Raw genomic sequence first — 16,220 nt, forward strand, 5'->3', positions numbered from 1 at the left:
ACACTTGCTGAGCTGGGTGAGGCTGGCTGTTAGGGCATAGGTGGAGGGATATCCTTTGTATTGGAAACATATTGCAGTCCACTGAAATGTTGGGGAGATGTTGGGTTTTTTTGGTTCTGTTCTTTTGTTTGCAATCCTGTTTGCACTTATCTAGAGCCTAGAATTTCTACTGCTACTATAATTTTTATGTATCCCATGGGCCTAAGTGACAATACTGTCTTTTGGATAATAAATTTTAATTGTACGTTGTGTTTAGCATTGTGTTTACTGTATTTAAAATTACTTTCCTCAACATTTTATTACAGTGTCATAAATCCTAATTTTGTTACAGACAGCGAGCAAAAGATCTTGAAGAAGAGCTAGAAAGAACCATTCGTTCTTATCAGAATCAGGTGTGTACTTTGTGTTACTTACCATCTGTGCCAAGTAGGAAGGATGTTATTGCATCTGAAATACCACTTTCAGCTAGGTTGTGATACTGTATTTGGCTTGGTTTTGTTGGGTGTTTTTTTGCCCTCTCACCCCCCCCTTTCTTAATGCCATCTGGTTTTGACTGACACAATTTCATAGCAGAGATCACCAGATAACTTTATTAAAAAGTTAAATTTTAAGTTTAGATATCACATTATAAATTATCCACACACATTAAATTTACAAATAAGATCATATACTCAAGTTTTCTTTTTTAGATTAATAATCAACTAATGAATCTCTCTTTCACAGATTACTTCGCATGAGAAAAAAGCTCATGATAATTGGGTAAGTTCCAAATACTGAATTTTCTGAACTTTGTGCATCTTCCTTTTTAGTGATTTGAATACTTGCTTTATCACTTTTCTGTTTCTTATTAAAAACAGATAACCAAAATTAACTCTACTGTGTCACCTTTAAACGTACAGATTTCTTGCAGGAATACACAAAAGCATGTTAAAAATACTTAATCATATAAAATAGTTGGAATAATTAAGCCAGATACCTATGAGCACAGTAGAATGATATTACAGTATTATTTGCTATAGCAATAAATCTGCTGGAATAACATGTTACCGTTTAACGAGTGTGTGACATTTTGCTAATAATAAAAGCTTTTGGCCTTGTTTCAATGCCATTTTAATTTTTTCCCTGGATGTACTTCACTCCTTTTATCTACTAATACAAGACGTTATGTCCTGTGAGAACAGTATGTTCCATTGTCAGCTTCCTAAGAATGTTGCTACAAAATCCATTTTTACCTTTTTTCCCAAACAGGAAACTTTAAAATATCTCCTGACTAATACATTCTTCAGTTTCACAGAATGGTCTGTATAAGATAGAATCCTGTTAAAAGCTATGGCGCTTCGTGGTCATAACTTTACAGTTTTTAACCGTATGATTTTAAAATAAAACTCTTATATAAAATTTGAGACTTTAAATCTTGTCCATATTCTGTAGGTGCTTCAAAGCAGCTATAGCCAAAGAATTTCATTTCTGCAGTTTTAAGAACCTGCAGGAAAGCCATATCATTCCTCAAAAATTTGGGTAGCAGAGCTGCTAATGTCATTTGGTGACGTATGTGAGGCTCTGTTTCATGTGCTTTATACACGAGTCATATCTTGTGAAAATACAGTCCACGCACTTCAGATAGGAAAAAAATGTCTTGGATCTAGGACCTGTCACATTTATGAAGCATTTAATTAATAAATAGCAATATCTAAGCATCTGATTTTTGTCCCTCCCCAAAGCTGACAGCCCGAGCAGCTGAAAGACACCTCAATGATATAAAAAAAGAAAATGCACATAACAGACAAAAGTAAGTGCAGTCCTGATCTAATTCTAAACAAATGCAATTTGGCACGTGAGTATGTTTTGGATTTAAGCAATTTGGTGTTTTCTAGACCTATGTTAATCCATTGTGGTCCAAACAGGGCAGAGAGAGCACAGTGTTGCATTGGAGTTCTGAAAGAAAGGGAGTCATTTGAGCATCCCTGTAATGGTAACATGCAAGAAAGTAAGAACTTAAGAACTATGTAGAGCATTGAAATATTTCAGGAAAGAAGCAGAATGTAGTACTAGAACTCAAAGATTTTGGGGGTTTGTTTTTTGTTTGTTTTAAATAAGTATGCATCAACCAGAAGTCATGGTTACCTAATGATTTTACAGCTTATCTCAGAAGTTAGTACTGAGCTTGCAGATCAGGTGGTGGTGGTTGTGAGGAACCTTTCGGTGTGAAGTTAACTAGTACTTGGAATGCAATTTAGAGTACTCATGAGAGTAATGTCATGCTAGGAATTGTGACATCTAACATGCCACTTGAACTTCTGAATTACAGTTTAAATACAGCAGCATAGAGAAATACTTTCAGGAATTCTTAAATTCAGAGTTCTGTGACATCCTTGTGTCTTTTTTTTTTTATTATTTAGGCAATAAAATACCTTGCTTGATTAACCCTTTAAGTAGAAAGCCTAGCAGTACACAGTGCAGTCCAGTAAAACTTTTGCACTTCTTGGTTATTTACTACTTTTTTGTTGTTTATTTGCAGATTAACTGAAACAGAATTTAAACTTGACCTTTTAGAAAAAGATCCTTACGCTCTTGATGTTCCAGTTAGACCATTTGGCAGAGGTACAGTATTGAATTGTAAAATAGAGCCTAATTGTTTTGGTTTATGGTTTTGTTTCCCAAGACCACACATATGTAACTGTTTGAAAACTATCTTGGCCATGTGTATGTACAAATAACAGTCATTTAAAAAAAAAATTTAATTGGGTCATAAGTGATTCTAGGTCATGTCAAGTATTTTGTTGAAACTAAGTGCATTTGTAGTATCGATGAGAGTAGACTGGGAATATGATACACATGGTAATTGGAGCACAATTTTCATTTCACTTATACAATTTAGTTTTAAACGTCACCTGAGAAGTTAAATTACTTTATACAGTTTGATAAACTAAATATTGTGAACTTGAGTATTTTGTTTTAACTGTTCCAGAGCATTCCCCATATGGACCCTCACCAATGGGCCGGCCTTCATCTGAAACAAGAGCTTTTCTTTCCCCTCCAACTTTATTGGAGGGTCCTTTAAGGCTTTCACCTATGCTTCCAGGTGGAGGAGGAGGAAGAGGTACAATTCTTAACCTTGAAAATGTATCTATTCTGGATTTCTCTCTCCTCTACTATAAACCTGTCACACCTTTTCCTCTTGCTGGTGACAAAAAGTATTAGAACAACCAATTCAATATAAACAATTAATTAGACAAACTCTTCCTGTTGCTTCTAAAGCAGTCTAATGTGTAACAGTACAATGGAAAATTTAGTTGGTACTAGTGGGTTGGTCAGTGGATTCACTTCAGAAGCATAGATTGAGAAAAGTGAAAAGCCAAACCTAATCAGTCATCTTTTATTTCTTGGACAAATGGGGTTCTGCTGAAATAAACTTAGGATTTTAAAGTAAGCAAAAGTCAGTTTTCTGAAGAAAAATGCTGCCACTTCCATCTCATTGGTCTACAGTCGGTGAGAGAAGGAGAGGGTACCTGCATTGTCAAAAACATGAGACAGTTTTATTGGGGGTCATGATACTAGAATGTTACTGATTCGGTAAATTGTTTTCCTCCCTTTGTTCTAAATTTGACACAGTCATTACACTTGGAGGCAGTTTCTTCCCTAGTGATAAAAGGGACCAGGAAGGTTGTGTGTAAGGAGTAAAATGCAGAGCTTGAGGAGTAGGTGAAAGCAAGCCATGGTGTCATGCGTTGTAAGGGAAGAACAACACCCTTCATATTTTTGATGTTGATAGAAATAGCGTAGATAAATGCTAGAATGAAGTTCAGCATCTGTTACAGGCAATAAAGCTACTATTTAATTTACTGCTACTGTTACACCTATTGAAACCTGTACTTATTTCATGGGAAATATGTCTAAATGTCTCTTCTATAAGGATTTCGCTAATCAACATTGATTTTTTTAAAAGACCAGCATGGACTATTTATTTACTTTAATTCTTTGTAAAAAGCATATCCAGGTGCATATGAAAGTTGATTGATTTTCTAAGTCAGAAAAAAGCTTGAGATTGAATGTTCAACTGTAGCTATACCACACACAAGCAAAGTCATACTTGACTGTATAGAGACAGTAAGTAACAAAACTGAGCTGTCCAATGTATCTTTAAATTGTATCTCAGCTATTGCTGGTGAGGAAGAGTGAAAACTGGATTTCAGGATGCAATATAAGCAAGGAAAGAGACTATGCAAAGGCATAACTACTGCCCATTTCACAGTGGAGCACTAGTGTAACTTGGGCAGATTAAACAAATGATGTGTTTAAATAATGCCAGCTACAGAGCAATTACCGTGCTCATCTCACTTTGCAGAAGACATGAAATGGCTTCAAATTTTACGTTGAATTTTAGGATAGAGTATTAGAGAATGATACCAGAATTCAGTATTTCTGTCATTTTTCAGACCAAATCTCTTTTAAAGGAAGCTTGCAACCTAAAATCACTCATTGTTAGTTTCTCTTGCACTTGGTTATGTGTTGACCTGGTTTTCTCTTACTTTTTTCTTGAATAAAGAATCAGAAAGAACCAGAAGAGTGTTGAATGTAATGTGGTTATTTTCTTACAATGAGGGTGTTAACTTTCAGTGTGCTAATTTTTAGTTTGATTAGCAGCAGGTTTTTTAGCATTGAGAAGAAGATTTATCGTGAGGGCACTAGTTTCTCGGATTCGAATGAACCGAAGCTCTTAAAATGATTTTTTTTTTTAAATTGCAGGTACTCTAGATTGCACTCTTGTTGAATTAAGACTTTTTTATTCCAAACAAACCACCATAACTGGTCATCAGCAAACAGCTGGAGAGTCCTGTGGAGCCATGCGTCTCTCGTATCTTGACAGTGTTGGCATTCCATGATTTATTTTACTATTTTCAGACTTAATGAAGAAAGCCATAATAGATGATTTTAAATACCTGAGTAAATAGCTATCTGATTTCTTCAATTAGGATCCAGAGGACCAACTGCCATGTATGAAGCTGGTAATGAAAGAGGAGACCTGAGTTCTGATAGATTAACTGATCCCCACAGACCACCATCAGATACTGGATCCCTGTCTCCTCCTTGGGACAGAGAACGCAGGATAATTCTGCCTCCACCAGGTATAAAAATCTGCTTAGCTACCATATCTATAGGAAAATGGATTTACTGACTTGTAGTGTATATATTTAAATATTTTTTGCTTAAAAATATGAAATGTTTTCTTGTAACTGCATGTGCAACTGCACTGGAAAGTTGGTTTTTTTTAATAAGTTGTGGTTTAACCCCAGCCAGCAACTAAGCACCACACAGCCACTCGCTCGCTCCCCCTCCGGTGGGATGGGGGAATCAGAAGGGTAAAAGTGAGAAAACTTGTGAGTTGAGATAAAGACAGTTTAATAGGTAAAGCAAAAGCTGCACGCGCAAGCAAAGCAAAACAAGGAATTCATTCACTACTTCCCATCGGCAGGCAGGTGTTCAGCCATCTCCAGGAAAGCAGGGCTCTATCATGTGTAATGGTTACTTGGGAAGACAAACGCCATCACTCCGAATGTCCCACCTTCCTTCTTCCCCCAGCTTTATATGCTGAGCATGACGCCATATGGTGTGGAATATCCCTGTGGTCAGCTGGGGTCAGCTGTCCCAGCTGTGTCCCCTCCCAACTCCTTGTGCACCCCCAGCCTACTCGCTGGTGGGGTGGGGTGAGCAGCAGCAAAGGCCTTGACTGTGTGTAAGCACTGCTCAGCAGTAACGAAAACATCCCTGTGTTATCAACACTGTTTCCAGCACAAATTCAAAACATAGCCTCATACTAGCTACTGTGAAGATTAACTCTATCCCAGCCAAAACCAGCACATAATAGTAGTTTTTTTCCCCTTCTTGAATGGTGCGGTTCACTTGCACTTCTTCTATGCTATATTTTAAATGTATATTGGTACTAGCAGTGTACAATCAACTGTTTCGTTTCATCATTTTACAGGGGGCTTGTTTAGCGCATCAAAAGACCTGTCTGGGCTGGATAATTACTAAGAGATCTGAGAAAGTAAAAAGTTGTAATGGTACATTAGCCTTAAATAAATAAATACATAAAAGCTAGCTAATGTTGAAAAATACTGTGTTTTTTTAAAAAAGAAAAAAATGATATTAATAGTACAGGAGTACCATGGTACAGTCATCCTGTTGGTACATATTTTCATGTTGATACTGCCTCTTTGATAATTAACAACAACAAAATCAGTCTTCACTCTCAATTCTTAGCTAAACATCTGTATTCCACATTATCAGTCAAGGAAGAGAGAGATGAATCAAAGAGGATACTACTGCTATTTCTAAAGTAAACAATGTAGGGGGAGGGACAACCTTCCTGTCCATGTGTAATAAAGAAGCAGAAATGCTACAAGTTAAAAAAAAATTAAAAACTAGGTAAAGTACATAGATTAAAGCACCTAAATTATTAGATGCAGCAAGGAATATTGTAGTTGCCACACATCTGTGTGAAAGCCTGATTATAAAACTCAGGATGTCCACTCAGGATGCAGTTTCTCATTTGCCAGATCCAGTCTATGGACAGGACACTGCAGAGGGGTAGTCTTGTTGCCTTGACCTGAGCTGCCTTACCCCATCTTTGCACTTGAATCTCACTGATAACAATTTGTCTTGTAGCTGCATGATTGCTAGATCTGATGCAAGGAAGTTGGTGGAAACACGTTATAGCACTATGAAACATAATGGGAAACTTATCTAAGTGTGGCTTAAAATGTATAGTAACTTGTTTTGCCTTTGACCTTCATTGCTGTGCTGACCCTTTGTTTCAAGGCCCCACTGTTTACAACTTAGGTAATCATAACTTTCAAAATTCTGCTGTATGTTAAACCAAAAACCAATGAACTTTTCTCTTTTGCAGCTTCTTAGAAACATAAGCTATAGTTATATACGTGGTGGGATTCCTATGTTTGGGGTTTCTTAAGATTGTTTGCTCACCCTGATTAACAGTCACGTTGGATATTTACAAGAGCATAAGATATCCAGAGAATTTTGCTGGTCTAAAATTGTATGGAATGGGGGGAATAAATCTTCACTGACCTATTTTGTGATCTCTTCAATGTTAGTTGAGCCTTACACTGATCCAGTTCTTCCTCCTCGAAGACAAGAAAGATTTTTCCCTAATCCTCCAAATACTGGAAGACTTTCTGGACCAGCAGAACTGCGAACTTACAACGTGCAGTCTTTTGATAAAACAGGTGGGAATTGCTTCCATGATACTATCAAATGGAGAATCTCAGTATAGGTTGAGTATATGTAGTAAGTCATGGTAAGAACACAACTTTATAGCTTCCACAGACCCGATGTTCCATTGTGTAAAAACACTTTAACACCTGCTAGCCTTGATGCAGTCTTTCCCTATTATCAACAATAGCAGTCTCTTCTGTCAGGCGGGTGGGATTCAGTGAATGGTAGTCATGAGGTATTTTATTTGTCCACCTTCACTGGTCTTTGTGTTAACCATTCAGGCTTGGCCTTGAGTCTGTTTTGGCCCCTCCCAGGAGGCTCACCACAGCATTAAAATATCACAAACCTTTACTTGCATTTCCACACTACATTTGGTAAAGTTAGAAAGAGGTAGAGTCAGTAAGACTGAAAGAATAATGGCAAAATTTTCAAATATTCACTGGCTTTGTGTACTGAACTAGGCCCTGAGGCTGCCTCCTTCAAACTGTTTACCATACTTGCAGCTTTTTGTAGTTCACAGTGCAGTTGCCCCCAACTTAATCACATATTTCACTGACCCACGTACCATTTGTTTTAAATTGGCCAATTACGTAAATTCTAGTTTGTGACGCTTAGCAACAGCCAGAAGCTCAGAGGCAAAGTTTTGGTGACTTAAACCTTATCACTGAAACAGTTTAAGAGCTTAAAACCATAATACTTATTAAACAATTTTCATCCTTATTTAATGCCCAGTAAGTCACATGTGTCTGAGTCATCAGCTAGGTTGAAGCCATTAAACTCACAATAGAAACTTTGCCACCTAGTATTCAGTTACTCATGATTAGCAGTAAGTTACCATCTTTGTTGCCGTTTCTGGCAGTAGGAGAGAGAACCTTTGTTACTTGGTGTCATAATGTGAGAACTGGGAATGCTGAGTTCTGTTTCAGGTTGAAGGTTCAGGTTTTACAGGGAACTGTTCTCTACTGCAAGACAATTCTGTTCCTGTACAGCCACTCACCTTCCTACCCCCATTCCCAAGCCTCTCTGGGTTTCACTTCTGCCTTCTACTACTTTGTATTCCACGGAGGTCTTTCTTTTAGCACCTGGATGCTGACTGAAAGGCTGGGAGAAGTGCACTGTCTTTGTACTCATTTCTTGTATCCATTTTTACCCTTTTCTTCAGCTGCTGGCAAGCAACAAAAAAAATTAAAAAGCTGTATTCAGTTCTTGGGCAGTTCAAAACCTACTTAATGGAAACAGGATTTTGGATAACCTTGTTGCCAGCATTTAGCAGGTCGTTAAGCATATGTGAATGTTGCTTTTTAGAGGCATATAATTTCACTAGACTTGGGTGAGTATTTGTAAACATAGCAAAAAACCCCAAACAAATTAAAAAACCCCACCCCATCCAGCACATACCAGCTGACTTCAGAACAGCAACATGTCTCACAGTACTGAAATCCAGTCTCTAACGCTAAAGAGTTAATGAACTACACTTTCTCAGCAAGATGATGAAAATGTTATCTAAAGTGAACAAAATAATATGCATTTTCCTAAGCTGAGGTGGCTAACTACAAAAACTTTAAACTTGAGGCTGATACCTGGAGCAGGAAACTTCTTGTCAGAAAGAAGGGTTAAAGCTTGACAGAGTTTGTGAGCAACTTTACAAGGATTTAAAATGGAAAGTGTTAGGCAATGTAAGTATCAAAGCATGAATATTCTCTGTGTGACATAAGCAGTTAAAATGCTTCAGATTGTTAAGTGACAATATCTTCAACAAAGGCAGGGCCTGCTTGAAATGTCATGGAATTTAGATTTTTTTTTTTTTTTTTAAAAGACCTATCTGTTCATTGAGGAGATAACTATGTTTGCTTCAGAGGAGAAGAAACTCAACATATAGATGAAAAATCTGTCCCTTGTTAGAAGTATTGTTTTGGTCTTGTGCTTTTTAGTATTATCATCTTTATTTAGGCAGAAGTGTAAGAAAGCAGTATTTCTCAAATCTCAGGTTTGTTGTTTTGGGTCTTGTGGTGGTTTGAGGGGGGGAGTTTTTTTGGTGGTTTGTTTTTTGTTTTTTTTTTTTTAAGAAAGGAGTACATTTAATGTATATATTTTGTATATTTATATCCAGTCAGATTCTCCTCTGACAATTCCCTTTAATATTTTTCTCCAGTTGTTACTGAAAATACTTGTTCTCAGGGAAGCATAAAGGTAAAAAGACTGAAGATCCTATTTATCTCTTAATTTATAAAGTGAGTACAGCAAATATGAGGATGATTATTCTTATTTCTGAATGCTTATCCAGAACTGATGTAGTTCTGAAAGTCTCCTTGATGTTTAGCAACTATGGAAGGAATCAGTTTTTGTCAAACGTGAATAGGATTGCTGTCGAGCTCTATGCCAAGAGCGTATCATAGTGCAGTCATTCCCAGAGTGGGACTTACCGAAGAAATAAAGTATTAGCAGGAGGGAGGGGAAAAATGGAACTGCTACAGTAATCTTAAGATGTATTGCTAGGAAAATGCACTTTTTAACATCTAAAAAAATACTAAAATGGAAGAAAGCCTTATTTTGATACAAGAAACATTGGTAAAAGCTGCAATCTTGTAATTCATGTGCAACCTGTACAGAAGTTGGAGAAAATACTCAGGCATAGCTTTGTGTTCCTCAGTTGTCTTTCAGTCTGCCTGCAGAACAGTTGCTTGGTACAGTGACACTTTATCTTTTTTTTTTCCTTGCCTACATATCCTGATTTCAGAAAAAATACTGAAATCGGTGGTGGGGAGAAGGAGGTTACCACTGAATAACTTGTTTAACTTTTGCGTACAGATGGACAAACATCTTCAGAAAATAGCCCACGAACAGAACCAAGTGGAAATGGGATGAAAGATCATTCTAATCTTAGCGTAAGTAGCTAAACAGAAACTTGATTTAAACACGCTTTCATTTTCTGTAAAATATTTAGGAAAATTTGTCTCTAGTAGGTTGGTCACATATTGCACTGTGCAGTCCAAATTATAAAATTGTATGTGTACTTGTATCGCAGCACTTACTGTCTTGTGAATTAATTTGTATGTGTGACTAATATAATCCCTGCTGAAAATTAATTATAACCCAAAAGATGAAACTATGGTCAAGCTGATGGTCACTGAACATAGACAGCCTTACTCAGGATTATGCCGTAGCTAAGGCAGAGTTGGAACTAGCTGTTAGCTGTTGTGACAGTCTACATCAAAGTAGGCCTGATGGGACTGGCGATGTTCCCTCTCCTTGTCCCTTTCCCTAAGCTAACTTCCCTGTTTTCATTGTGTTGCAGAACTCACTACCTGATCAGTCGCTGGCATCTGAAAGTGAAGCCGTCAGTTCAGGGTTTGCTCCTCCACCCTTCCCTCCAGTCAGACCTCCGTTGATGCCTGTAGATCCTAGAGCACCTTTCATGAGACGAGGGCCCCCTTTTCCTCCCCCTCCTCCTGCTGGCATGTATGGACCACGTGAATGTTTTCCAGTACGAGACTTCGGGCTTCCGCGCCCTCCAATGCCAAGTACGTAGCTTTTGCCAGCGTTTGCTTCAAGTTGATGGACATGAGTGCTTTGTGCAGGTAGTGAGTTACCACACTGGGTGAACATTTAAATCTTTATTTGCATGTACTACTTCTCAATTCAACTAACCAAGAGCATCTTTTCTGGTGAAGGTTAATTGTGTTGTACACTTTCTTCCTCACAGTTGCTCATATTGATAATGTTTTTACAAATACTAGCTTTGGCTGGAAAATACACATACACACACTGTTCAGCATTTAAAGGATTCTTTTTTGGGTAGGAAAGCAAGTAGATGCTTACCTTAATCCTTTTCCTCCTGTGAGGTTGCATCATACATAAATCTTAAAGTTTCATCCTTTAGCTTTGAGGTATGCTAGCGTCCATACAGAACCATGCATTTGGGGCGTACTTGTTAATTGTTTTTCTTGGAGTTTGCATTAGTGAAGCAAGATGTAAGTATCAGACTGAAGGGCTTCTTTCTGCCTCCTCCTGTTCTCTGATTAGCTGTGAAGAGCTGAACCATTACCTTGCAAAGTATCTGTAAGGTGTGACAGCCAAGGGCTGCTACAGCAGACCAAAGGTGATGGTGGCAGCAGCAGCCCATTAACAGACACTGACTGGCTGCTGCTGTGAGCCTCTCGCAGGTAACTACTGAGAAGAGCGATCATTTTGTCCTCCCCCTTCCTAGCACCTCTGTCTCTTTGGAGCATAACACCTAACCTAGGTCTACTTTGTGACTTCTATTTAGGTAGGCCATTGCTGAGCAGTAAGGTATGTGGGGTAGGAGGAGCAGGTATGTGTTTGCCGTTGTGATTAACTGGACTACTCTGATTCTGTCACAGTGAGAAATCCATTTCCAATGCGATCTTATCCTCACTATCCACCTCAACGACCTGGATTTTTGCCTCCACCACCACCTCCTGAAAATAGAGTTGAGCCACCTCAGTCAAATCCATCAGCTGTAGAACAACCAGAACCACAGCAAGAGACTTGACGGAGTCATTTGAGCAATGTGCTGAACCATTTCTGTACTCTTCTAATGGCATTTTTCCTCATGTTAAGTAACCATTGTTACTTAGGTATATATAAACTACTTTGCTCAAATTGAAGCTTAATAGAAAATTCTCAGGATAGTATTTTGTAAATAAAGAATGAGATAACTATGAATATTGTGAATAAGTGATTTCCATTGTACAATAGTCATTTTAAATTAAGTATTTCTAACTTGAGTAATCTCTTCAGAGGTGTATAAAATTAAATCATGTGAACCGTATTTTAAAAGTCCAGCTGCTTTGTCCTTGTTTAGCTGTACAGGGAATCTCTCTGCATGCCAAAAGTGATGCTTGCTGCTTTATGAATAGAATGTGAAAACAAATTGAAACGGTTAATAAAAGTCTACTGAAACTGAAGGCAATGTCAGTGTTAACATGGTACTATAGAAGTAGTTGAAGAGGAATTAGTATCATTCCCTACTACATTTGTAACTCTGTTAATGACCTCATAGATAATCTTTGAGCTGTCAAAGCTTTGCAAAGTGGCAGTTGTCCTACCCAGACGGTGAAAGGGAAGGGGAAGCAGAAATGTAGAGCAGCTCTCCCATCACTCTTCAAAACCAATCATGTGGGGTTGTGTTTTATTGAAGATGTGTATATGGGGTTTTTGTAACATGGGAGGAAGGAGTCATAGCTGTGTGATTCTTTCAGCACCACCAGACCCTTTCCTTTGAAGATGCATGTCTGCAGCAATATTACTAGGGTTTTTTTACTGTCTCAACATCAATTCAGTTTATTAGTCTTCAGATTTTAACACTGGCATTTGGGAAGCTGGGTGGCACAAAAAACCCACTTCCCAATTCCTGCAACTGTAACTTTGGAGGGGACTCAAGATTTATCAACCAAATGGCCACACGGGATGGGGCAGGAGATTTCTGTAGGCATGCTCATCCTAACACATAGTACATATAATTAAAACTGCAAGGCAAGGTAGAATTTCTTTCTTGTCTAGAACAAGCACAGAAGCAAATATACCTAATGCACTTGGCAGAAAAAGCAACAAAAGTGGTCAAGAACATGCTGCTGCAGCAAGCATTTAAAAAACCCAAACGTAATTTTAGACATGGACTGTGTCCATGCATGTTTTGTAGTGATTGCTTAGGCTTCACAAAAAAAGCAGAATTAAAAAATACAAGAAAAGTGGCAAACTGCAGCTTTAATAATTTTGTGCCTATAAAAGTAGTTGGTTTGTTGTCTTGTCCACCTCTTCATGTGAGGTTACTATTTGCTTCTTCCCTTGTGGTAATGGCCATTGCAACAGGCACAATCCACTTGCCTGCAGCCAGGGCACAGGCATTTCAGTCCCGTGTTGGATCTGGACAGAGCCTAGCTCCATTTTTCCTGACTATTGTACAATCTAAAGACTTCTGCTTGAAGCTGTTGGCTCTTCTGTTGCTTTAGCTTCAACTTGAAAACCATGTAATTGCTCACAATGCAGTCATTTGGTAAAGGACCCTTTAAGATAAATAAAGAAGGAAACTGGTTTCAGCCAGCCCCTACTTGCAGTAGCAGCAGTGGGCAGTTCAACTGCCATCCCCCCCTTCTCTGCACATGCACACACACACACACAAAAAACACAGTTTCAGCCTTTAATATAAATGCAGCCACCACACCCCATAATTAGAAGTTACAAAAAAAAAAATCTCCAGCCCACTGTTTTTGTAATTGCTTAGGCTGAGTCTGCCAAAGGAGCTTTTTCTTTTCACTGCTCAGTACTCCTGCTCCTACCCGTATTTCCACACAGGCTTATTTCAGCAGCAGAACTCTTCCATGGCCCATGCCTGCAATTTATTCTCCGTTCTACTTCTAGTTTAGTCCTCAAAGGCCTTTAGCTAAGCCTTTGTACTTGAGCTACTCAACGAGAAATTTTGACAAGACATTTTAAAGCATCATCCATATTAAGTTGTTTTAACTGCTTTTTAGCTTAATTCAGCTGTTGCATCATTTTTAGCCAATTAGTTGCTTTCTAAAGGCTCTAAGTTTGCCCGAAAGACTTCACCAGGATTCTAAAAGGAACTATTCAGTTTTACCCTTGGCCTTGACATCAGTCCCAGGAACAACCAGACCTGCTGACTATCAACTTGCCCTTGTACACAGAACCAGCGGATAGCACACCGGTCCTTACTTTGACAATACCACCACCATAAGAACCCTTTTTTTTTCCCCCAACTCACCTTAAGGATTGCAAACTACTTATGAATGTAACTACATTTTCTGAACAAATACAGCATTTTCTCTGTGTGGGTTAAATATTTGTTCTAGCCTGTAACTAAGTTAACTTAAAAAACAATTCTTCCTCCACCAAAACAATCTATCTACTCTATGCCCACAATGATATTGGAAGCTGCAGGCAAAACACAAGTTAGCTCGACTAAGATAATGCAGGACAAGCATGGATTAGATCATCCCGCAGAAAGAATGGAATAATTTCAGGCTTTCTTTTTTTCTTCCCAGTAAAAGCCCAAAATTTTATTTGCAGACAAGCAATTTAAAAACAAGCTCAGATTTATGCAATAGGAAGCAGGGTGTAGTAACCCGACAAGTATTTAGATACGTTTAACTGAGAAGGGTCACACAAGTGCTTATGCAGGGAAGTCCCCGTCTCCCCCCAAAAGAAAAAGCAATCCAGTTTTAACAATTGAGGGCTTGTGTTCCAAGTTCTGCTGCTAAATCTGGAATGCAGCAAGACTAACTTGACATCGCTGTTTCTTTGTTTTTCCTAAAAAGAAACAAAATTTAAAATCCCATTTGGGATTATGCAAGCCCAAAGTAATGTCACTGAGTTTGTAAGGCCCCACTCCCAATACAAGTGCACTTTCCACATTAGGACCATCTTCCTTTTCTAAGACTTGATTTCAAATTGCTTCAGCTTGAATCCCTTCATCCTGGCATCACTAATGCAGATTATTGCTAAAAATACAAACAACAAACCCAACTTTTGTTCTGTTGCCTTAGAAATAAATAATCAGAGGCGTATTTCTCCAACACTGCTCAAGGGGTATGAGTTTCACCACAAGCTCGTGCCTTACTGGACTCCCTATACTTGTAAAGTAAAAGATATTATAGTAGCCTGTATGTATTAAGTACATTGACTTTGTACCTGGAACACAAGCCATACCCAGTGATCAGACTTCAGACTGTATGGAAAAATCGGATCTGGAGCACTACCAACAGACATCTGTTGACACAGCCTGTTCTGAACGCTGTGGCTGTAACTACAGAAAGCGAAAGGGCTGCCCGGCTCTCTACCATAGTCAAGTGGCCTGTTTCTCCAGCTCCTTATCTTACCTTTCAAGATTAAGTTAATTAAAAACAAAGCAGAAAATAAGTTTGACTAAAAAGAGAAGCTCATTTATATAACAGAAAGGTAAACAAGTTACTTCCCAACTGCGCTAAGTAAGGCAGTTATCCATAGAAACACAGTAGTCTCCTGAGATAAAATTAACATCCTGCAACTCTGTTTAAACCAGAGGATGCAGCATTTTCTTCAGGAAGTTGCACAGAAAAAGCCAGAAATCTTGATCACTTTAAGACCAAACTTAAGGCCCAGATGATGCTGAACAATCACCGTCAGATTTCACTGCTACAAAAACCTCCCGAGGCCGAGCCCTGAAAGGCACTGAGACCAAGTCCTATTATTTCTCTTCACTGGAATATGGAAAGCTGTAATTGTATTTACCTTATCTTTATTACCCACAGCAGCTCTTCAGTAAGTTGGTAAATGATCTTGCATACCCAAACGAGAAGATCTAGTAGACTGCTTAAACAACAAGCAGCGCAACTCTCATGCTTGGTAGCAGTTTGGACTATCATAAAATGAAGTTCAGAAGCTCAAATTAAATCCGTGCTTGGCACGCACACACGGAACAGCCACTCCGACAATTCTCACAGCGCAATCAGCCACTGCAGGGCATGGCAGCTCTTTGACAGCTTACCAGACATTTCCAGTTTTCATTCAGAATGCACAGCTACGTACTCTTGAGTATGGATAAAACGTCAAACTGAAGCATTGCAGGTATTCATAATCTATTTAATAGTGGGACACCAAAGAAGTACTACACATTTTTCTTGAGCACATTAGGTTTTGATTTAAGCAATTGCAAGGGATGCAGGAATTTCTCAAAAATAGTCTTCTATATTCTACAATCCACAGTTTACTGTATCAGTCTAATAAGTCATATCAGGATATACTGTTTGTGCTAACTGGTCTGATAATCTGATCTTTAGCAAAGCATCCTTCCCCTTCCTCCACCCCCCCAAAAATGTTGACAAAATTCAGCCAAATTGAAAAAAAAATATACTGTACGAATTCTTTTAGACTCTTTTGTTGACCTAAACACAATGGGAGCTACCAGTTATACACAGCTTATGAACGATGTTGCATTTTAATTCTAAAAATGTTCATGCTGATACAAT

General features: G+C 38.3%; 1 protein-coding gene across 7 annotated transcripts in view; it reads left to right on the top strand.

Moving 5' to 3' along the window:
- Positions 1-12,440, top strand: part of MIA2 (MIA SH3 domain ER export factor 2) — a 45,584-nt gene extending 33,144 nt beyond the window's left edge. For 3 of the 7 annotated variants that reach the window (XM_072864656.1, XM_072864655.1, XM_072864657.1), the window contains 10 exons: positions 332-392; positions 724-759; positions 1,722-1,789; positions 2,519-2,601; positions 2,969-3,100; positions 4,974-5,126; positions 7,113-7,244; positions 10,042-10,118; positions 10,529-10,754; positions 11,595-12,167. In XM_072864656.1, the coding sequence (XP_072720757.1) occupies positions 332-392; positions 724-759; positions 1,722-1,789; positions 2,519-2,601; positions 2,969-3,100; positions 4,974-5,126; positions 7,113-7,244; positions 10,042-10,118; positions 10,529-10,754; positions 11,595-11,746 (1,120 nt within the window). In that variant the 3' untranslated portion in view covers positions 11,747-12,167. The other 4 variants (XM_072864652.1, XM_072864654.1, XM_072864658.1 and 1 more) reach the window with 4 other exon arrangements.
- The last annotated feature ends 3,780 nt before the right edge of the window (positions 12,441-16,220 follow it).

This window comes from Ciconia boyciana, chromosome 6, assembly GCF_034638445.1.
Source record: "Ciconia boyciana chromosome 6, ASM3463844v1, whole genome shotgun sequence".
Taxonomy (NCBI): Eukaryota; Metazoa; Chordata; class Aves; order Ciconiiformes; family Ciconiidae; genus Ciconia; species Ciconia boyciana.